This window comes from Colletotrichum lupini, chromosome 9, assembly GCF_023278565.1.
Source record: "Colletotrichum lupini chromosome 9, complete sequence".
NCBI classification, from domain to species: domain Eukaryota; kingdom Fungi; phylum Ascomycota; class Sordariomycetes; order Glomerellales; family Glomerellaceae; genus Colletotrichum; species Colletotrichum lupini.
This window is the reverse complement of record NC_064682.1, coordinates 866,305-889,149: the sequence shown is the minus strand read 5'-3', so window position 1 is coordinate 889,149 and position 22,845 is coordinate 866,305. Positions and strand designations below refer to the sequence as shown.

General features: G+C 42.6%; 7 protein-coding genes across 7 annotated transcripts; 3 read left to right on the top strand and 4 right to left on the bottom strand.

Moving 5' to 3' along the window:
* Positions 1 to 521: 521 nt before the first annotated feature.
* On the bottom strand, positions 522 to 2,172 carry CLUP02_16172 (thiol-specific monooxygenase; the record flags this gene model as incomplete). Its single annotated transcript, XM_049295096.1, has 2 exons — positions 522 to 1,920; positions 2,027 to 2,172. The coding sequence occupies 2 exons, from the start codon at positions 2,170 to 2,172 to the stop codon at positions 522 to 524; spliced, it is 1,545 nt and encodes a 514-aa protein (XP_049152243.1).
* A 1,360-nt stretch (positions 2,173 to 3,532) lies between these two features.
* On the top strand, positions 3,533 to 7,266 carry CLUP02_16171 (amine oxidase B; the record flags this gene model as incomplete). Its single annotated transcript, XM_049295095.1, has 8 exons — positions 3,533 to 3,547; positions 3,626 to 3,828; positions 3,896 to 3,984; positions 4,103 to 4,346; positions 4,433 to 4,710; positions 5,784 to 6,073; positions 6,148 to 6,448; positions 6,509 to 7,266. The coding sequence occupies 8 exons, from the start codon at positions 3,533 to 3,535 to the stop codon at positions 7,264 to 7,266; spliced, it is 2,178 nt and encodes a 725-aa protein (XP_049152242.1).
* A 727-nt stretch (positions 7,267 to 7,993) lies between these two features.
* CLUP02_16170 (uncharacterized protein) lies at positions 7,994 to 8,388 on the top strand (the record flags this gene model as incomplete). The annotated part of the gene is made up of 2 exons (XM_049295094.1): positions 7,994 to 8,116; positions 8,176 to 8,388. 2 exons carry the CDS (start codon positions 7,994 to 7,996, stop codon positions 8,386 to 8,388), a joined length of 336 nt encoding a protein of 111 aa, XP_049152241.1.
* A 79-nt stretch (positions 8,389 to 8,467) lies between these two features.
* On the bottom strand, positions 8,468 to 9,980 carry CLUP02_16169 (aorsin precursor; the record flags this gene model as incomplete). The annotated part of the gene is made up of 2 exons (XM_049295093.1): positions 8,468 to 8,510; positions 8,584 to 9,980. 2 exons carry the CDS (start codon positions 9,978 to 9,980, stop codon positions 8,468 to 8,470), a joined length of 1,440 nt encoding a protein of 479 aa, XP_049152240.1.
* Positions 9,981 to 17,471: 7,491 nt separating this feature from the next.
* CLUP02_16168 (aorsin precursor) lies at positions 17,472 to 20,012 on the bottom strand (the record flags this gene model as incomplete). Its single annotated transcript, XM_049295092.1, has 13 exons — positions 17,472 to 17,935; positions 18,034 to 18,078; positions 18,192 to 18,217; positions 18,310 to 18,354; positions 18,824 to 18,921; positions 18,992 to 19,104; positions 19,178 to 19,323; positions 19,439 to 19,492; positions 19,525 to 19,599; positions 19,650 to 19,662; positions 19,715 to 19,773; positions 19,831 to 19,895; positions 19,956 to 20,012. 13 exons carry the CDS (start codon positions 20,010 to 20,012, stop codon positions 17,472 to 17,474), a joined length of 1,260 nt encoding a protein of 419 aa, XP_049152239.1.
* A 259-nt stretch (positions 20,013 to 20,271) lies between these two features.
* On the top strand, positions 20,272 to 20,744 carry CLUP02_16167 (uncharacterized protein; the record flags this gene model as incomplete). Its single annotated transcript, XM_049295091.1, has 3 exons — positions 20,272 to 20,367; positions 20,464 to 20,475; positions 20,556 to 20,744. The coding sequence occupies 3 exons, from the start codon at positions 20,272 to 20,274 to the stop codon at positions 20,742 to 20,744; spliced, it is 297 nt and encodes a 98-aa protein (XP_049152238.1).
* Positions 20,745 to 21,240: 496 nt separating this feature from the next.
* Positions 21,241 to 22,798, bottom strand: CLUP02_16166 (uncharacterized protein; the record flags this gene model as incomplete). The annotated part of the gene is made up of 4 exons (XM_049295090.1): positions 21,241 to 21,742; positions 21,803 to 22,220; positions 22,304 to 22,730; positions 22,790 to 22,798. The coding sequence occupies 4 exons, from the start codon at positions 22,796 to 22,798 to the stop codon at positions 21,241 to 21,243; spliced, it is 1,356 nt and encodes a 451-aa protein (XP_049152237.1).
* Between the last annotated feature and the right edge of the window lie 47 nt (positions 22,799 to 22,845).

Genomic DNA, 22,845 nt, shown 5'->3' with positions numbered 1-22,845 from the left:
AAACACAATTGAATTCGCAATGAATACTAAATCCGGCTGCTAATCGCACGCCACAAAGGCTATATGTGTGGATGGGTGCATATGCGGATGCCAGAGGGATTGCATGCTGACTTCGAACGCAAAAGTCCGCAGAACGATTACAGTCCACGTAGTTGACACGTGGACAGGAACATACGGAAATATTGGATTGGATCGTCAGGCTAACCAAGAAGGCAGCTGCAGATCGCAAGGCGGTAATTAGCGTCAAAGTCGCACACGCCGAAGACACCAAAGCAGGGTCCGTCTTTCGACATACCCACAGGCTCCGGCATGACGGAAATGCTGAAACACAATACCTCAATGGAAGCAGGAGGACGCTTGAGATTCTCCGTCAGTCCGTCGGCTAAGCCAAAAGACGTTGCTCGCTTGCAGAAAGGTAGTTTGCCACAGAACATTTTAAACAATTCTTGATGCACAAAATTTACTGGGACACAGAATAACTTGAAAACCCTAATCTAGACCTCTGCAAAGCTCCAATATCGTCACAACTTTGGGCGTAAACTCCCGTCAGAACCTCTCACTCCTAGTGTCTCCCTCGCTTGTGCGTTCAACCTCCTCCACATATCCTTTCGACGCTCGTGACCTTGCATAAACCGTTCAAACCAGAACTTATTGAAAGGCAGCAGCTCTCGTCCTTTTCCGTCTGCCGTGGGTGGACCAGCGATTCTTCTCAACTCCTCAAAGTACTCTTCAAAGTCTGGAAATACGAGCGCAAACTTCGGCCCGTCGCCGCGTTTGGCTATACGATCTACTTCCCAAGCGAGCTGAGCTTCCGTGGATGGGAGGCGAGAGGATGGGACGCGGCCTGCGAGCAGTCGTGCGGCGAGAACGGCTTGGTATTCGAAAATTTTGAACGTGAGGCCTGCGTTGACGGCACCGACGAAGAAAATCGTGGGATCTGGCGTGTAAATTGTGTGGAGATAGAGATTCGGGATGCGGTTGTTGCGAGGGGTAGGAACTGGTGTGTGCTTGGCCGTGGTCGAAGAGGTGGAGGACTGCGGCGTGAAGAAAGGAAGTGTCCAACTATAACCCGTGCCGAAAATGATGTCGTCTACACCAGGAGCAGACGTTCCATCTACGAAGTGAACAGTCCGAGTGGTCGGTTCGATGTGAGATATGGAGGCGACCCGCTTGATCAGGGGGTGGTTGAAAGCCTCATCGCCAAAGTACCCGTTGAACGTATGTCCCTTCACCACAGCGTATACAGGTGCTTGAGCCACAGAGGTCAAATCAAATGCAGTGTCTCCTGCTGAGACAGAGGCTCCGACTACCACGACCTTTTTGCCCTTGAATGCGTCCCGACCTCGGAAGTGCTTGCTGTGAATCACACTTCCCGGACGATCTCTAGAAAACTCGGGCAGGCCGTCAATGGATGGGATATAGGGCACACTGTAATGCCCGGATGCGACAATGACGGCATCGAATCTCTCCTCCCACCAGTAATCAGTGTTCTCACCATCTTTGCGTAACGTCAACTTCCACTCCTCACCGAAGCCGCTTGCTGCAGGCACCTTCTCAGCTCGCTCCACGGTAGTATTGTAGCTGATGAAGTCACCGTAGCCCCTTCGGTCGACCAGAGAACGGACGTAGTCCTGGACTAGGGACCAGTGTCTGAAAGGCGTGTCTTCTCCGTGGAGTGATCTTGAGTGTTCGGATTGCTCAGTAGGAAACGGTTCTTGAGTATACTGCATAGGGACGAAGTCTACGTTCGTTTCAAGGTATGGGTAGACTGTGGATTCAGAATACCGCGGGGAGCTCGACTTAGGCAGTTGAGCAGGGAGGTTGGAAGGAATTGTTGGCAGCTGGAGGTCTGCCGTTCGGGAGGAGAGAAGTTTGAGCTCATCTGATTGAATGAGCGGCGGTGGTTTCCCTTCACCTAGCCTGTAGATATTGTTAACACGGGTGACTACTCGGTCTGTTATGGACTATGTTTGAAGGGCTCCATATTCTCCATCCAGTCCTCACGTAAAGATTTATTTCGACTCACCAGCATCCGCCAGGAGCCTCACGACGCTCAAAAACCCGGATAATGTCGAATGCCTGCTCTTTGGCAAGAGCATCGATCGTGATGGCACCGGCTGGACCAAGGCCGATGACTGCAATGCGCTTGGCGGGCTTCCCTTCTTTCGCCATCTTTATAAACTTGCAGCGGTGGTTCTGGGTGGCTGTATGGTCAGAGGTTTGTCCAAAAGACACTCAAAGACTGTTTTCCTGGCGTCTTATGATTGAAGAGGAGTGGTGAAGCGGTAATCGGAGGGATTCGCCATGAACCGTAGCCCCACACAGAGCTTTTCGCCGGGATTCAATCCTACAAACTTGGACTAGTAGATCGATGGCACACTCCGCAGAACCCCTACTCTGTCGGTCGCCGCCACCTCTCTGTACGTATTGTTTTCTATTAATGTTGCTGTCTACGTAGAAGTGGGCACTGGCCGATAAACGACACAAACGGCCTTTAGCTTTGCAGATTGGATCCGATGTTGGAGAACCAAACATTCAAGCAAACAAGCAAACACAAAAGGCCAAGGACGAGGAGGCGGTTTCAGCTAAACGGAACTTTTCATGTTCAATGAGATTTTCAGAGGGCTTATCTCACGTCAAAATTGTAGACTCACGCTGTCTACCTTTATGTTCCACCATTTAAAAGTTCAAATCCCGATAACAGTCAGTACTGAATAAATAGCTCGGGGTCTGTCTTGGCGCGATGGTGAAAGATTGCGTGCTCGGTAGGATGGCAGTCATAGCCATTAGACTGCAGACCAAAAGTGGGGAAGCTTCGACAACATCCAGCCATCGGTCGGGATGTCTAACTGAATCAAAGTGAGTTTGCCGGCATGGCACATCCTTAGACTGTGGTTTGGGGGCGATTGCGTGACGTTCCCAAGACTATGGCACCGGAATGGGTCTTTGAAATGCAAGGATGGATTGGAGTAACACTCGTACACGAAGTCTCAATATGCCTGGGGTTCCGTAAAGCTAAAGATGGCGTGAAGGATAGCCTCTGAGCTCCAAATGCCGAAATGAGAGGTTCGATGAGAAGTATCTGCCTTTGAAAATATGACCAGACCCCTTTCGCAGGGAGAAGAGTCAACAGCTTCAGGTTTCAGTCATCCTGCCACCTTATGCACACGACAAAATGAGTGAGTCGAAGCAGGAAAGCCTGCAGTCTATTGACTCGCCAGGGCAAGTGACACCAGGTATAGAGCCTGACTGGACGCATCATGAGGAAATACGAGCTCGTCGAAAGTAAGTTGACACATGGCAGGAAGAGGACTCGCCGACAAAGGTTTGCTGACATTTCTGCTGTAGAATCGATAGCTCGGTGCTTCCACTATTGTACTTGGGCCTGCTTGTTTTCCAACTTGACCGCATGAATCTTGCAAGTGCGCTCACCGGCGGATTTGCGAATGACATCGGGGTAAATCAGGACACAATTAATTTGGGAAATCAGTTGATGTTCCTGGGAATCGTCATCTTAGAAATTCCCTCAAATATGCTCTTGCAAAAGGTAAGTGTGGTCTAGGTACTGATACATATGATTCTTATGTTCCTTCAGAGACCACGGTGCTGACAGATTGAAAATCAGATTGGGCCGCGCAAGTACATCTCTAGCCAAGTAATTCTATTCGGTTTCGTCGCAACTATGCAAGTATTTCTAGTCGACCGCAAGGGTTTCTTGGCTTCGCGTATGATGCTTGGTCTTGCGGAGGCGGGCTACATTCCAGGAGCCTGCTACACCCTTTCAACTTGGTACACGAAGAAAGAACTAGCCAAACGCATCGCAATCTTGTCAGTGTCATTGGAGTGAGCAAATGTTATCCATTCTGACCCTCTAAAGCTTCTTCGGAATGTTTAGCGGAAACGCTTTGAGCCCTATACTGGCATCTGGCATCCTCAAGCTCGAAGGCGAACGTGGGCTGCGTGGCTGGCAGTGGCTTTTCCTAGGTAGGTTCCTCAGCGATACTTCTATCTATGGTTCAAGCTTACTGATCAAGACTAGTTGAGGGCGTGTTTACTATCTTTGTTGGGCTTTCGCTACTGTTCCTTCTACCCGGTTCCCCAGACACCCCCGATCCGCTGTTGAGCCCAGGTCTCATCCGATTCAAAGGCTCAGAGAAGAGTATCATACAAAGGCGCCTAGAGGTAGATGACAAAGAGAAGCGTGGCGGCGCTCAAGGAATGCGAATTCCTCCAAAGCTCGTATGGAAGACTATTCTGCACTGGAAACGCTGGCCACATTTTCTGAGCAGCTTTGCCGTCTTCTCCACCTGGAGCCCTCTTACCACTTACACGCCTACCATCATTATGTGAGTGTTGGACAAAATGATTCAGGATTGCTCAAAAGCTTTCGTTTTTCTTTGTCTTTTGTACCATGACTTACACGTTGGATCAGGAATCTCGGCTTCAACCGCATCCAGGCCAATGCTCTTGCTGCAGTGGGCGCGTCACTCGCTTTGGTCGTCGTCTTCGTTTTTGCCTATATCAGTGACAAGACCAATAAGCGTGGATTCTCAGTAATAGGAGCTCAGTTTTGTTATCTGATTGTCTTGGTCGTTGCGCGCACGGCACACCCTCATGTGGGCAAGTGGTCACGCTGGGGGCTTTGGACGGCTGTGAACAGCTTCGCGGTTGGGTATCACCCTGTCAACAACTCATGGGTGCAACTCAACTGTAGAGAACCAGGCGAAAGAAGTATTAGTATTGCGTAGGTTGCCATTTTGCTTAGACCTAGCTCCCAACTCAGGCACGCTAATATTGAATAGGATGTGGGTGATGCTCTCCATCAGTGGGTTGATGGTCGGAACGCAGTATTATCGAGGGAATGATGCCCCATTGTGAGTACTTCAAGCTCCCAGCACTGCGGCAGTACAAGGCTGTTCAGTGATCATCGCTGATCTATCATAGTTACCAAACGGGTCTGAGAACACAGATTATCATGGTATCAGTGGGAATGGCATTCGCAGTTCTCCAGGTTGTACTCTACGCTGTTCACAACAAAAGGGTGGCTGAAGGAAAGCACAAGCCGCGGGATGGTGAAGCCCCGCGGATCTATGTGACATGAACAGGCTGGAAAGCAATTTATAGCGAAACAGACTGAAATACGCCTTCGAATTCCTTTGATATGCGCTTGTGAGCTTGTCCGACGGGCCTCCCGAGTATGTGGAACCCCGATTCTTTGCCCCGATCTCGGGGGAAGTCGACGATCACCGGGTGCGGGGAAATACCATGCAGCAAGGGGTGGCAAGAGTAGACCGGCCTATCAACAAGGTAGTCCTCTCTTTTTGTTTACCACATTGGGTAAAAGGTCATGACCTACCTTACTTTGACTTTCATCTACGTCAGCCCCAAGAGCGGCAGTGGGGACCTTTTCTGACTTTCACGACCTGAGCCGGGACAGGTCTTTGCAGATGCTCTTTTGGTTTCTCATTCGATTTACTCAATGGGGAAGAAAGTTGACAATGCTCGGCAAGGAGAGCATATTGCCAAGTTTCAACACAAATTAGCTATATCGTTTCGAGTGAGCGCACATGATTTGTCTAGACATTTGGACCCGGGACGTGAGCAGAAGATATATAAGTATGCAGCTTTGTGCAAGATGCATTTCAGAGCTGTGCATCATCTGGAACGAGTCCAAGCCCCTCACGACCCAACATCCTAACCATCTGGCACTAAACCAATCTGTTCTGAAACCTGAGTTGCTACCTACACACATACTATGTTTGACGTCGTCATTGTTGGAGCAGGTCTCAGCGGCCTTCAGGCTGCCTATTCCGCCCAACAAGCCGGGCTTTCAGTCGCAGTCGTCGAAGCTCGAGATCGTGTGGGCGGCAAAACGTGGAGCGTGCCGCTGGCCTCTGGACGAGGCGTCGCTGATCTGGGTGCTGCCTGGATAAACGAGAATACGCAAAGTCGTATGGCGGAATATGTCAAGAAATTCAAACTACCGACAGTATCGCAGAGACTCAAAGGTACTGCCGTCATGCAGCTGGCCGACAGCAGTAGGGTCGAGTTTCCGTTCGGCATTATACCCGAGGTAAGTAAAATCTCTCCAACTTCGTTAGTGTATTTGTGTATACCATATTTCAGAGCTCACTCTCGTCTGTTCAGTTTTCTGTTGAGGAAAAGGAGAACCTCGAGAAGATTCGCGACCATATCCAAGCCGTCTCTTTGAAGCGCGAAGCTCCTAGGAGAGAGGACGACGGGGTATCTCTTGACCAATATGTGCGAAGTCTTGGTGCTCTTCCAAAGACGGTGGAGATGATCAACCTATGGGCTAGAGTGATGCATGGAGTTGATTCCAGCCAAGAGTCAGCAGCTTTCTTCATTGACTATTGCCGACGCAATGGGGGCCTATTCTCGATTCGTGCTGATGATCAGACGGGGGGCAACTATCAGCGCTTTCACGGCGGTAAGCTCCACTCTCCGCAGGCTTTTTTTTACTTTCCTCACTTCAAATCCTCTTCATCAGGCACGCAACAGATCGCAAATGGCATTGCCAACTTGATCGGAGAAAGCAACATCCATCTTTCGGCCCCTGTCGCTGCAATTGAGAATCATCAAACCCACGTTGTTGTCATCACGTCTAGAAACCAGCGTTTCTTAGGAAGAAAGGCCATCATCTCTGTGCCAAGCGCTATGCTTCGCGATCTCAACATCTCACCATTATTGCCTCAAAGGGTCCGGGAGGTCACCGACTCGTCAAAGCTTGGACACTACAACAAAGCGATCTTGTACTATGACAGACCTTGGTGGAGAGATCTTGGATTCAATGGTTTCTTCATGAGCTACAAGGGACCTGTCTGTGTAGCACGCGACACCAGTGTCGACGAGACCCAGAGCTTTGCTCTCACCTGTTTCGTCAACGGCAAATTTGGGGAAGATTGGTCAAAGCTGTACCCCCACGAGCGTCGTCAACTTGTTATAAAGCAGGTAGCCGAGGTTTTCAACGTCGACGTTGACTCGGAAGCGTTTCGTCCTATCGAAGTCTTTGATCAGATATGGAAGCACGAGCAGTTCAGCCAGGGAGCGCTTGCACCCATCACTGAGATTGGCCACTTCACAGAGTACGCTGATGTGTACGGAAAACCGGTTGGCAATCTTCATTTCGTTGGCACAGAGTACTCGACCGAGTGGAAGGGTTACATGGAAGGGGCGCTATGTTCAGGGGAGCAAGGAGCCAAGGAGGTTCTTGAGGCCCTCCAACGTGCGCCTCGGGCAAGTCTTTGACTCAGAAAACTTCAAACAGAAAGACCATGGTTACGAAAACTGGATTTGATAGTGTAGAGAACCGAATATATCCAAATTCAAGGGTTTCACATCGACACGTCTTGCATTGCCTACCTTATCTTACAGGATAATGGATAAACTTAATCAGTAAAACCCATAAACCCATTTCTAAGGAATTAAAGCCTCAGCGGTCGTTTATGGGCCTTGAGCTAAATGGTGATACGATGTGTGATCATGCAAAGTCTACTCCGCAGTAGGCGCACAATGCCACGTCGTGGACCCACCAAAAGGACCTTTTGTACTGTGGTCTCACCATAATTTTCGCGCCTGGGCAGTCAGTTGCGAAGTTGCGGCACAGCATGTGTAATTTAGGCTGCGACATGCTTCAAATCGGACACCGAGATATTTTCGGCATCCGACCAACGAGACCAAACCACCATGACCAACAGCCTTGGCGTGGGCAGAGGGGCCAAGACCTTAGCCCCTGTTGAGTTCATCACTAAATGGCGGCAATGGTTCCTCTATGCCTAGCCCTTCTGCAACTGGACAACACGAGCCCCTCTCAAAGCGTCCAAAACTCCCCCGTTCAGTTCGTTGGGGGTATATGAATGAGAGCTCCCCAACTCTAGGTCAGGTTTATGACGCCAGCAAACTTTGATGCGCAAGGTCAACTTGGAATCTCATCCGGTCTTTCGCGAACTCCCTCTTTCGAGGAACATTTTAAAACATGGAGTCCAAAGATTCGACAGCCGACTCCCCCAGCATTCCAAATCAATCCAACGACCCAACACCTTTTGTGTTTGACCAAACTGAATTCAACAAGTCGCTTGGCTTTGTCCAGGAAGTGCGGGTAGGTCAGGCCCCTTTTAATCGATGACAACCTATACACTAACTTGTGTTACTTTTCAGAACCGGTTCGAGGCTAGCCAGCCAGAGAAATATCCCACTTTCCTTGAAATTTTACAGGAGATAAACCTTCCGCCCGGGGATTCGATAGAAGAGTGGGAAGCTGCTCGGGCAGAGAAGCAGGCAGCGGCACGCAGCAAGCTGGAGGTTCTATTTAACGGCCACGCCGACTTGCTGGAAAAGTTTGATGCATTTCTCCCAGCCACAAGCACATGAACTGAAAATTGTGCTCCACACAACTTGGACATAGGGAGCGAGAACCTTGAGCATTTTGTAAAACAATAGACTTGATGGCTTATGGCTGCGAGTGTGGAGGTGTCAGGACTGCGAACACATGACTTTGGTTGTGGCTCACAACCACAATGCTAGTATGAGCTTTGTCCTGTATTTATTCAAGGTAAATCTAAGTACAAAGTGAGGAGTTTCTTGTAGTCAGGCGTTCCCAAACCGGTGACCGGGTCCCAGCCTGGTCCCGCGTGGAATCCTTCAACACCACAGCCATAGTTCGAGCCCTCCACAATATCTGTCATGACTGTTGCATGAGAATAGAGAACCGGATTGACAAAGCCTACGGGTTTCTTCCCGACATGTAGGCGCGCATCGTTGATCTTCGTGAGAATAGAAGCAAAAACTGGCGCTGATGCGGAGGTCCCAAAGACAGTCATCAATTGGCCGTTGATGGCGGCAACGAAATTAGCCGCGTTGGATGATACATCGGGGACCCCACGTCCCAGTGGATTGAACTTCCCCGTCAAGTTCTGCAAGCGCTCATTGATATCTGGGCGTTGCAAGTAATGATCAATTGCGTCCTTCTGATATTCTGGTGCGTCAAAGAGATTGCTAAACCCGCCCCCAGAAGAGCTGATATGTGTGGCACTGGAATGACGAAAGACAACCTCGGAATCGTAGACAGAGCCATTTGCGCGAATTTGCGTACCACCGACAGAGGTAACGTATGGGCACGAAGCTGGCACTACGGGGTTGAAATTGCCATATGTCGACAGCGGGCCCAATGCTTGGCCAGTAGAAGGGTCAAGACAAGAACATCCTGTTCCCGCCGGACCGCAGTCTGCCGAAGCCGATATGACGCTGACACCCTGCAAACCGAGCTTAAGAAACTCGAGACACTGCCTTCGGAGATATGCCTTCGGAAAAGAGACTTCATTCCAGGCATAGGAAATGGACACAACGTTAGCTGGACGGACTGTGCCGCAGTCGTGGGCCTTTTGATATCCATCATCCGAAGGAGAGGGGTATACACCATCAATAGAGGAGTTCCATGCGTCGCAATATGAACCGTCAAACGCCGCGATGAGCCCGTTCAGCGTTCTGGTCTGCCACTTCTCACCAACTTGGTAGTTGATGACTGGCTGAGGGTATGTCAAGGCCATACTGTATTCAAAATCGAGGTCGGCCTCGGCATTTACGTATGTTCCTTGAAGCTCGTCCTGCCAGTAACCACCGTTTATGGATTTCATGATGGGCCTGAAGCCAACAGACTTTGGTGAAAAGATACCGAAGAATAAGTCCAAATCTTTGGGAAGCCAAGAGGCCCAAGTGACTTGAAAGATTCCGAAAGAGTTATTCGGGTGGATGGCGCTTGTACTGGCAATATTGTAAAGTTCCCGCAAACAATCAGGTGTGATGTACCGGTGACAGTTGTCGAGAGTGAATGTAGTGTTGGATCTTTTGTGAAGAGATCGAGGACTGAAGTCGCCGCGAGCTCCCACCAGGCGGTCATCTGAATGATCAGGCTGATTCCATCTTTGCCTAATCCTCGTTCCCATGCCCAGATGCACAGTTGGCATTACAAAGTCCACGTGGGGGCGAACCGAATCTAGAAGGCTGTACTCGTCACATGCCAAGTGCTCTTCGTTACTCTTGGGGTGTTAGTATCCCTATTACAGGGTGGTTAGTTCGAACCGTAGTTGACGAAGAGATTAATTAAACTATATAAATATCTGCGTAGTAGGTATAAAAAGGAGGTTCTAACCGTAGGTTAAGCTAGCTATAATAATCGTAAATAGGGCCCCTAATTAGCCCCTACGCAGTCGGCTATATGCCGTAGTTAAATTAGACTTCTAATCCGATACTAACTTTCTCTTTTTTTTATTAATTTAACCGCTATAGTTAGAGATATGATTCGACCTCGGGCCTGTTTATTATATTATCCCCTTTTCCCCCTTTTTTTTACTCTTTTTATATAACCTATCCCTCTATTTATATAATAACTTTTTTATTACTTACGAATTACTCTAATCCTTTATTTAGTACTACTTTTATAAAAGCGTTTACGAGGTTATTTTTATTATTAATCTAACGGATTTTAAGTATTTCGCGCTTTTTATATAATTACCTAAGGGCTATAATATCGATTATAAGCCTCTTTTCTTTTATTATTCTTAATTTAATAAAGTATTCGTATAGCGAGTAAGAATCGGTATAAATAACTATTAGAATAGGTAGAAGGCTAATTCGATTAGTAATCTTCTTTAGCGTTATTAAAATTATATAAAAGAGGTTAACGCCGTTAATTATATTATAAACCTCTAACGCTAGTATACTTCTTATTACCTACTTACTTTTAGTTAACGAGTAATAGATTATATTACTATATATAGTAAATTCGCTCTTACTTATACTCTCGTTAGCTAGGATAATAATATACCCTAATTACGAAGTAAGGTCGTTATTATTCGTAAATAACTTATTAATAAAGACGTAGAGCTTACTAATTATAAGGTCGATTAAATAATAAACGAGACTTTAATCGAGATTCGTTTATTACTACTTAAGCCGCTTATTAAGTACCTCGACGTCTCGTTTAGTTAGATTTATAGCTTATATTACCCTAGCGTAGTTAAAAGTCGCCTCGGGCTAATAAATATTTATAATATATACCCCTTACGTAAGCTTAGCTTTATACTACTTCTTAACGTTAGTTATGTTCGGATTAACGAGGTTAATTTTCTTACCCTACCCCTTTTATTAAAAAACGACGGTTTCCCTTTTGATTATAAGAATCCTATTATTAAATACTAAGGGGGTATTTATTATAAGGACCTCTTTTAGCTTTATTATAAAGCCCGCTTTTTAAAGCTCCTTATTCTCTTTTTTTATAAAGTTAATATCGGATAGGCCTAATATATCGTTAGTCTATATTTTGATAATCCTAAATTAATCGCCTTTATACTCCGCGACTAGTAGGCACGGGTCGTATATAGAAGTAACTATTAATAGTTAATTAATATAAAAATCGTAGTAAGTAGCCTACTAATAAGTACCCGATTTTACGAGCCTATATAGTAGCTTAAGCACTTTAATAATCGTACTTTCTAAGTACTTACTAGCTATTTCCTTCGGTAAATAGGCTAGGATTTTTTTTATAAGCCCTATAGCTAATTAAGTATAGGCCTAGGTAATATCACGGCTCTAAATCTCGTATCCCTTCTTTTATAGTAATACTATTAGTATTATTATTAATCGTTAGCTATAGCGCTATATAATAGGTAATTATATAAATAGCGTCGCTTTTTTAACGTTATTATACCCCTAAATTACGTATCTAGACTTCTTATACGGCTAGGGTGTTCTTTTCTTTTTAATCTTACGAACTATTTATAATTTAAATATGCAGAGGTTTATATATTTTTCTAAGTCGTATAGGATAAATCGATAGACCCCTCGATCGCGAAGAGTATTTACTTTAATAAGATCTAATCCCTTATACGGCTTTTTAATAGTTATAATTATGCCTTTTTTACGTAGTTTAACCGCTAGCTCGAAATCGGCTTTCTTTTTTATTATATAAAAAGTATTAATTACCTCGTTATTAGTAATAAATTACCGCGTTAGGGCTTACCGTCGTGGTCTTTTACGACGTCTCGCTAGTAGTATTAATACCCTTTTAGTAATATCCTCTTCCTCGTCGTTTATTAGTATTATTATAACGATTTTGTTAAGGATAATTTCCTATACCTCTACTACGGGTTATATAGTTTCCCCTAGCTCTTTTTCTTTTTATAAGTTAGAAATTACCTCGTTAGGATCTATATAGTACGGTCTAACTATTATAATTAATACTTCGAGTAGCTAGTCGCGATCTCTTATAACTATATAAGAGCGCTCGTTAATAAAAATTAACTTATATAGCCTAGCCTATTATTAAGTAATTTCGCGCTATACTTATATATCCGAATTTAGTAGTATATTTAGATTACCCCCTATATCGGGCCTATTATACGTAGTAATTACTTTATTAACTTACTTTCTTATACTTACCTTATATAGTACCCGTATTACTTTTTTAATTACTTAGGCTCGTTAGCTTACGCTTAGTAATAGTAATAAAGCTAAGGTCGTTTTTAAATATACTCTAAATACTAATAGCGTTAATATAAGTCCGTTAGGCCCTATAATATCGTTATAGTATTTAAGTACTATCTAGAGGCATTCGTCGTTAATAAAATCCGGATTTTCCTCTTTAATAATTCTAAACGCCCTTTTTAATTATTAGTATGCCCTTTTTACTTTTTTAATATTATAGTGCGCTTTAATAAGTATAATATTTAGCTATATACTATAGGCCGTCGTATTATTCCTAAATTTTATTAACTTAAAGCTAGTACTAGCGTCGGTTCTAATACCGTTTAGTAGTCCTTAGTATATATCGATCTAGCTTTTTCGTAGGGCTGCTTATATTATCTTTATTTATAAATCCTAAAAGAATTGCCCTGCTTAAAAAGATATAACTACGTCGATTATATATAGTACTAACCGACTATTTAAATAAAAGATATTAACGACGATTTCTTAATTAAAGTTAAGCTTATTACGTAATTTAAACTTAAATTTACGTAGGCTCTGCGCATTTATTTAATATTAATAATATACTTTCGTTAATTACTTTAGCGCCCCTATTTTTATATTATTATTACTTAATTACTTTAGGAGGTTATATAGCCTCGTAACTAACGGGTACCTAAATCTCTAATATAGTTTTCTAAGCTCACTTTTTATTAAGTAATTAATTAACTTCGTATTATTAATAAGCTTTATAAATATATACCCCTATTATCGTTCGACTATCTCGAAGTGCTTACTATTAGAAATTCTATTCCTTATATTATTAAATATAATACTTAGTCGATCTATATCTTTTAGATATAAGAGAAATAAAGTATTAATAAGTAAAATATAAAAAGTTATCGTTCCGAAGTACGTTTCTATTTCTATTATACCTAGGGCGACGATTTCCTTACTTAGGCTAAAACTAATCCTTATAATACCCGCCGTTAATATATTAAGCGTTACTAATACGATCTTTTATAGCGCTTAGAATTACCTTTTTCCTTTAGTTAACTATTATAATACCCTAGTATTTAGGATAATTCTATAAAAATTATCTAGGCCGTACTTTTTGCTCGCATAGAATACTTATATAAGCTTAGTATTTAAGGGATCTAGGTAGTATAAAAAGGACCCCTTTAACTACCCCTAGATTTACTTAGTACTATATTCTTTCTTTTTAAATATTAAAAGAAATAGCGTCTTCTCTTTAATTATTAAAAGAATAGGCTTCGGCCCTATTAAATTCGCCCTTTTAGCCGTCTCCGTATTTATTATTTAAGGGACCTTCCCTTATTATTTATAAATAAAAGCCTACTTATTAAGAGCTTCTATTACCCTCTATTTATTTAGCCTCGTATATTCTCTAGAAACTAACGGGGTAAAAAAAAAGTAATTAATATTATCAATTTTATTATAATCTAATTCGTTAATATAAGGGGTAAGATCTTCTTTATTTTCTAAATTTTTTATAAGGGGTATATGCTTTAGGCCGCTACTTTAGCTACTATTATTAGGTTCCGTACCCCTAGATCTGCCCTTATATATAACGAGGAATTAGTTAAACCGACGAGGGCTAGTCTTACTATTTACTACCCTCGACTTTTTATATTATTTATATAATTTAGTACGCTCTTCCTTAGAGTAGTTACTTAACTAATATCTATACTTTTTATAAATATAATATTACCTCTTCTGTTACCTTATTTATAAGTTAAATCTCTACTTATTCGACGAATTTAGGCCTCTTTATTAATAATTACCGTATTTAGCCTCTTTTCTTTTCTTATTATACGTTCGATCGACCTAATATTACTAATAAGGGCCGTCGTATACCTAGAGGTAAGTTTAGTATAGTATTCTTATTTTAATATTAAAGCTAAATTTTAGCCTCGAGTAGAGCGTCTCGTAGTCTTTGGGTACTTAGTATAGGGTTATTTTTATTTTTAATATACGCTAGACTATAGTATAAAAATATCTAACTTTCCGCTCGTTTATCCCCTTATTTAGTTAGGTTTTTGCTAGCTTATTAATTTAATTAATAAGCTCTTTAAGGATCTTTACTCGCGATTTACCTTCTATTATCCTAGTTATAAATATAAAAGAAATCGCTTATAGCTTAGATAGGAGCTTTAGGTTCCTATTATAAGTCTCGAAGCGGCTTCGGATTACGTTAATTATACTAAAAAAGTCGTTTTAATCGAGATTACGTACTACTTCGTAGTAGTAATTAGAGGCTTTATTTACGAATATAATATTAATTACTAAATAGTACTAGTGCTCCCTAATTCCGACTTTTTTATAATAATCGTAAAACATCGTTAGGGTTTTTTATAAGACCTTATACTTCCCCCTAGAGTATAATTTCTTTTTTAAAAAGATCTTTTTAAGGTTTATAAATTACCTCGTATTTATTACTAAATTTTCGGTATTTATATACGATCCTTACGTCGCTATGTACTATTAGTAACTTCGGGTCGTCTACCTCTTTTCTTATTGGCTAATTAGTACTAAATTTTATATTAATAGCGGTAACGAGTTATAAATCAAAATAAGTAGAATTATTAATTATCGTACTTTTAGTATTATATTTTACCCCGGTATATCTTTTTATGATAATAGATTTCTGTTAGTAACTATAGGGAAGAAATCTGGGTCGTTTATCCTTTTTTTAAATTCGTTAAAGTAATTATACGCTCTATCGACCTATATTTAGTTCTACAATACGAATTCCTCCTTTATAATTATCGTTATTAGTATTTTATATAGCTCTTATAATTATAATTACGCTAGTAATACCCCTCGCTTATAAAAGAATTTATTAACTATTTTTATAATCCCTAGGCTTACGCTCGTAAACTATTTATCTAATTAGTAACTAAGGTCGTTTATAATCTTATAGAATAGGGGTTACCCCTATAGCCCCTTTTTCTTATAGACCTTAGTTAAATAGATTAATATTATATTAATTTACTCGCCGTTAGGCTAATTTATAATTTTATATATCTACGTCCTCTAATAATCCGGGTTAATATTTACCTATTTATAAGGGATTAGGATTCTATTTAAAATCGGGTTTCGTCCTCTTTTTCCTTACCCTAACTCGCTAAGGGTCGTACTTTAGTTTATACCCGTATTAATAATCGCTAGCGTATTTAATCTTAATAAGGATATATTTAATCCGCGCGCTAGTTATAATAAATCCGTACTTTTACTACCTAACGAATTTATTAAGGTTTAAGAGATTCTTATTTCTTCTTATTATCTCGCTATTACTCTTATTTTTACTATTTTTAGTAATTATTATTACTTTTCTAGATCGCTAACTATCGTACTTATTAAGATCCTCCTTTTTATTTAGTATAAAAAGGTAGGTTTTAGTAGTTCTTTTTTATAATAATAGTAGTAGACGTTTATATTACTATAAGAAAATATAATAATTAGTCTCGGGATCTTTATTAGTTACTAATTTCCGCTATCCTATATACTTTTAGCCTCTTAAGCCTTATACTCTTTATAATTTCTAAATAGCTTCTTTCCTTAACCTACCTCTTTTAGGGCGGTATTTTATAAGAATAGTTAAAAATGGATATTAAGTAGCTTGTAAAAGAGCTATATAAGCTATTAAGAACCGTATAGGCCGTTAAGTATAGTTAATAAAATTAAGCTCTCCTTTTTATAAAATCGTAAATTTTAAGGACTTATTAAAAATGCCTACTTATTATTTATACATAATAGGGTTAGATACCTTAAAGATGTTATTTTTTATAGCCTCTTAGTACCCTATTTTATATTTTTTAAATAGTCTTTTTTATAGCTTAATTATAATTAAGTAATTATCGCTTACTAGCGATCCCTTTTATTACTTAGTTAATTTCTTAAAATCAATAATCTCGTATTAGGAGCTAATATAAAAAAAAGCCTTTTAGCGGCCCTCTAGAGGATTCTTTTCTTTTCCCCTTAGATCCTCGTTTTTTTAGCTTTTTTTTAAGTTAATAATAACTCTAATAAGAGGTCGTAGGACTACTTTAAAATAGCCGCCTTTTTTTTAAGTTAATTTCTAAGATTCGTAATACTCTTAATTTAATATTATTAAGACCTTTAAATCCCCTCCTCCCTTATTAAACCGTCCCCTATATTATATTCTTAAGTAATACCTAGGGGGTAGTTAAGGGAGCTATAAAGAGGTCGTTTAGATTGCGGGCTTAAAGTCGTACTTATAAGATCCTTATAGTAATAAACTTTTCTATATACTATAAATCTCTTAGCTTAATAACTCTTATAGAGTTACTTTTATTACTAAATAAGAATATTTACGTTTAAAAATCCCCTTTTTTAATTACGTAATACTTTTTTATATTATATTATTAAGCTCGTTCGTCGCGCTAATTAATTAAGTAAGTAGTCGTTACGTAGGTATTTCTTTTTATTAATTTAACTAGTTAATTTCTAATCGTAGGCCGGCTATAAAAAAGTCGTTTAATAAAAAAGCTACTTAGGGCGACGGTAAAAGGCTAGTTACTTAAGCGGTTCTATTTATTAACGTAATTTAATATAATAAATATTAACCTCTCGTAAGTAATAAAAGGCTATGATTATTTAATTCCGTATAGTATTTAAGAATTACCTCCTTTTTCGTTTACTTTTATAAAGTTAATTAATATAAATCTCTTATTCTATATAGTATTAAAAGGTCGTCTTTTCTACGTAGCGAGATACCTTACCGATTTACGATAGTAGAATTTAATTACTAATTAGTATTAGTATCCTTATTATAAAGTAGTTAGTTCGAACCGTAGTTAACGAAGAGATTAATTAAATTATATAAATATCTACGTAGTAAGTATAAAAAGGAGGTTTTAATCATAGGTTAGGCTAGCTACGATAATCGTAAATAGGGCCCCTAATTGGCCCCTGCGTAGTCGGCTATATGCCGCGGTCGAATTGGACTTCTAATCCGACATGGGGTCCAGATAGACACCAAAGGTCGTTTTGAGTAGCTTCTCAGCCACTCTGAGTGTGGTATTTAGAAAAAGCCATCCCCCATCAGCGGATCGGCGAATGTGCTGTTCACCGATGCCGACCTCCCCGAGCCAAGTCTGAACTGTATGTATTCTCTCTCTTGTAGGAGAGAACCTAGCATCGACTTTGGCTCGAGTCCAATGCTGGGAGAATTCGGGAGAAGATGGGTCGGAGACTCGCAACAGCTCGTGCTCAGCTACATCAAGCTCATTTTGCTGGAGAGCAATTTGGAGAGGTATAATTGTTCCGGGGCTAGGTTTACTTTCAACCTTTGACCAGCCCAACCCAAACTTTTCCTCTCGCTTCTCATGGACCGAATGAGTATCTTGAAGGTAGTCGGCCGCTGCCGGACCAAGGAAGACAGCTAAGAAGACCACTCTGAAATGCATGACGGCTGATGTAGGTCACAGCTTTTGTTAAATCGAGTTTGAATCTGAAATTGAGGCTAGAAAAGGACTCGGTGGCTGCAATCAAACCTGCAAGTCGTCTGACTTTCCTTAGACAAGGTGAAGTTTGTAACGGCACGCTCCCCTTCAGCTTGTGGCAGTGGTACATGCATTGAATACTTTCGACCTAACTGCACTTATACCAAGCTTAGCTATTTGAGGATATGCTGAAGTAAGAGTGCCGACTTATGACCGCGGTCTGACTCTTGGACATAACATCAATGCTATCACTGTATTAATGTTTAGTATCACTTCACAATTTCCTTAGGTGGCAAAACATCGGTCAGTTCCTAGCACTCGCTCTGGGGCTCAGAAAGGGCACGCCAAGAATTTGTTGACCATGTAAGACGAGCCACCTGCGGCATGGCTGCAATCAAGTGAGCACTTACCCTGATGCAGGCATTATCGTGTGTTGTGAGGGATTAAAATTTTGGTTTGTAAGTTGTTGGAACTAATTCATGGCAGATACGAAGCGGCACAGTTAATGCCCATGACTCAAATGAGTTTTTCACCTGCGGGAGCGGCCGTCAAAAGAGCGGGGTATGAAGCTTGGCTTTGATACTAGGAAACCAACATAGACCAGATGCAAAATATGATGAAACCAATGTCTGGATGAGATCTATGCACCTGAACACAGTATCGAGCTCTAAGTGTACACGTAGTTCAACTTTCTTTGGTGAGGATGTATTATGTCACTAGCATATCCTAACTTGGGAATCCACGAATAAAAGTTTGCTCTTTCAGTTCACTGGACATGCTTCTAGTCCCACAATAGCCTCACCTTGCATTGTTTTACCTCACCTCACCTTGCCTTGCTTTACCTCACCTTACTCTACCTTATCTTGGCCTCTGAATAGACATATAGAGGCCCTCCTGTCGGAAGCGAAATCATTTCTGGATGGCAGAGCCTACGATGAGTTGAGGCATTGTCTTGCTACCAATCCGTTCGTTCCACAAAATTAAAACTGCGCATTGTGCCCGACGCGAGGTTCATGAGATGTGACGAAGGTAAAACCCCTTGCTGTGTCCCAGGGTGGAGAATAAATATCTTCAACCGGGATTGTGATTGACTCTCCGATCGAAAATGAATAAACCTCTAGTGAGATGGGGGAGATACCTGTGATGAAAACATGTCTCGGGCAGCAACAGGAAATGGAAGTGTTCTTGTGACCGCGCAATTCCGGACGTACATGCATGCTGTGATGTATCTACAGTACTGATGTTTGCTAAGCGCTGCAGGTACCTAGGTAAAGTACGTATGATATGCCTGTAGTACCTTTCATCGAATCCGTTGAGGTCAATGTCCTTCCTCTTCTGATGCCTAGCGTTATTGGGACTTTATTGAGTTCTTTTCCCTGCATAGGATCAAAGAATGCGTGTGTGCACCCACCCTATCGTGATGTTCAATGCTTGACAACACGAACCTTTCTTCAGTAAGTACGGATACCTACCCCTGAATTGCTGCCTGGCAGATTAGCTCCAGGAGTTTTCCAAATTGCATTTGCCTGTAATCCTTGTTACCTGACGGACTTCTTACGCTGAGCCATATGCAGCCGAAAGGTTGAACGCTTTCCTAAATGGCTGATCGGAAGTTCCCAATGAGTTCATGTGACTTTGAAATGTCATGCTCTTTAAATACTACGTGTAAGCAACAATGGGCACCTTTCAAGCTCCGCTCAAGCATACTAATAGTTGAAATGAACCATATGTTGAGTTTTAATTTTCACCAGCGGCGCTTCTGGAGGCTGGGCATGTGAGGGCCAGAGTGTGCTTAGGAGCGCAGAAGCTGTGCCAATGTGGCATCGTAGGGTCGACGAGTAATGTCATTCGCCAAGAAGCCCACACAGACTGCGGCATCAAACAAACAACCTTCACCTCTTGTAGGAACATCGACTGATTATTGCTGTACTGTTCCGGTTGGTGTGTTGAATCACAATGCAGCTGGATCCATAGGGCCTTGCACGATACCATCCGTTTCGAGAGGCTCGTCTGGGCAGGGGACCTATCTCGGACATCGACGTGCATCATGCGAAAGTCCGAGAATTTGTCGAACGAGGTTCACAACGGACAGTAGCACTCAGCTGCCAGTTCGGACTGGTGTCATAGGTTCGAAAAGAGGACGAGATTTCGTATAAAGGCTTTCGTTCAACCCAGGCTGTCAGTCATTCTTGGCTCTCTTCCCATTGCAACAGTAACAACACAAATTTAAATCTCATCGAAAACTCGCACCTTCAACTTGACCGCTGTGCTTTTTGTTCTCCGGTATCTTCTACTACAGTTCATCATGCAGTTCTCTATTGCCCTGATCTCCTCTCTCCTGGCTTTTGCCACTGCGGCGCCTGCCCCGGTCGAAGTTGCCGCTGTCTCGATTGCTGAAAGGGTAAGTTGGCGTCTGTCTTATGCTTTTTACCGACCTGTGGTCCATCATGCCTTCTATGAGAACTTCGATGAAGATTGCTGACACTATCTTCTTGAGACCATCATGTTTGTACGTTTTATCCAAAGCCACACGATGGTGCCCATCTCCTACTTCCTGATATTGGTACACTAACGAGAAAGCACCTGTAGCCTGAGTGCTCAGCGGCCTGCATTTTGTTCTGCATGTCGCAGGCTAACCCTCTCTGCGCTGCCACCTGCATCGGCATCTGCGCCTCGACGGTCGAGCCTGGTACCCCGATCGAGGGCATTGACGCCGGCGAGGGTGCCTCCTTGGTTTTCCACGCCGACGGAAAGGATTTGTCCGGGTCTGTCTGGTAGTTCGGCATATGTCAAGTTTATCGCATGAGGTTTCCCACATACAAATTATCTTGTTCAGAACTGTATTGGGAGGTACACACATGCTTCAGATAGTATTATTGCTGAACCAAGAATAGAAAAGTTATTGATAAGTTCTGTGATGATTCGGCTTTGTGGAAAACGGCCTTTGCTTTCTTTATGACAATTAGTGATATACACTTAGAGAATCTTACTTGACAATAACAGCGAGGGATGTCTCCACAGAATTTGGACGTGTCATATGATAGGTACGAGCCTTTTTTCTTCCTGGAGAAACTATCATGTATCTTTGCTCGTAAAGGACGCATTCTTTTCTCAACCAACATATGGTCATTTCTTTGCGGGCAACACTGCATGTCGCCATTCCAAGTCCTCAAGCAGAAAAACCTCAGGCGCTGCATCAAATCTAGAGGTATGACTAATAGTTGATATTTTCAATTTGAAAACCCGCCCGCGGCTCCTTGAGCTTGAGGCTTTTCTACATGATGAAAACCCGAAGTCTCGGAATAAGTGCAGGCCAGTCTGACTGAAGAGTATCCTGCAACCGAATACCTCTCAGAAACTCCAAAGCCTTCGGGATGTTCAAGAAGTTGTTACGATTATACTGCCTTAGTAGAAACTGTTCAAAGAATAGGCGCTGCTCAAGGGTATGACACTCGAGCGCAGCGATGAACGTTGGCCAGACAAGTATGTGTTCCCCTAGTGCGCCTTCTGGGAAAGCCTGCAGGCTCCGTTGGAACGTCTCGATAGCATCGATACATGAGGGGAGTAAAGGGGCTTCGTTGTCGTTTGTCAACACTCGACAGAGGTACATGTTGAAGGCTTGCTGGCGGATATCGGCGATAAGGTCAAACGTTGGACAATGATCGGGATACAAATTGTAGTAGTAGAAGAGACAGTCGAAACTCTCCCGCGCATGGTACAAAATTGCGTTCTTTCCGGCATCTTGACTGACCAGAGGTGCAGCGTAGACTCGCATTCTAGCATTTATGAGCATGAGATCTAGCCAATAGAACATGAATACGAAGGCAATAACTTACTTGCGAATCTGCCTCAAAAGAAAGCTGCCCATCTCCCCTCCATCTGTGAGGGCCGCATCACCTCCAATAGCCGTTACGGCGGACTCCAGCATTTGGAAGACAATTGGAAAGTCTGGCATACCATTGACCATGACAGAAACCAGAAGCACAACAATGGCCAGAACGACGAGTTGTTTGGGCTCATCACTTCGATCAGCCAGGTCCTTGCGGTTAAGCAGCTGACTGATCGCTAAGGCATAGAGCCTGTCCGGATTGACTACGGGCTGTAGGATCGCCCTGCCCGAAAGATGGAATGCCGACACGGCAAGAACGGCGTCCATTACCATTGTGTTTGACCATGCTATTGGTAGGATCAAACGTCGCCAGCCGTTATTGATGTCATCCACTACAACCATCTCGGGGGCGATGGCTTCTGAGACTGAATCATATTAACAGCCAAAACTCAAAGAGGGTTGTAGAGAATGAAAGGTTGATGATAACGACAGTGAACCTTGAACTTACAATGGGTGAGTAGAAACTCTTTCCACGGCTCTAGCACGCTGAGATTGACTGGCGATAGTGGCTCTGCAGAGACACCGTCGGCATTTGGCCGGGAAATTTGCGATATGATGCATAGGTCGTCGATGATAACCGAAGATAGTTCCTCTTTGTCATCGGCATGATCCTTACTGTTGGAGACATCGCATCTTAGATCTCTTTCCGAACCACCACCCTGACTAGGCCACTCGCCCCCATCACCGTAAGTACGAGCCGAGCTATTCCAGTACACGTCGTCCCAAGCTTGTGAGTCCCGAAACGGTTCAAGCACTTTTGACTTGTCTCTCGCGGGACCAGGCGCCGATGTCTGGGCAAGGGAATGCTTCAGCAACGCGCTTCGACTACCAGAAGTGGACCTTTGTCGTGATGAGAATCCATCCAAGAACTTGTACTTCAGAACGAAGCCGCTGCATGTGATCCCACGGTTTCTACACTTTGCGCAGCTCGGACGCGTGCCATCGCAGTCGATTCGACGTTGGGAGCATTCGTAGCACCCTATTATCCAC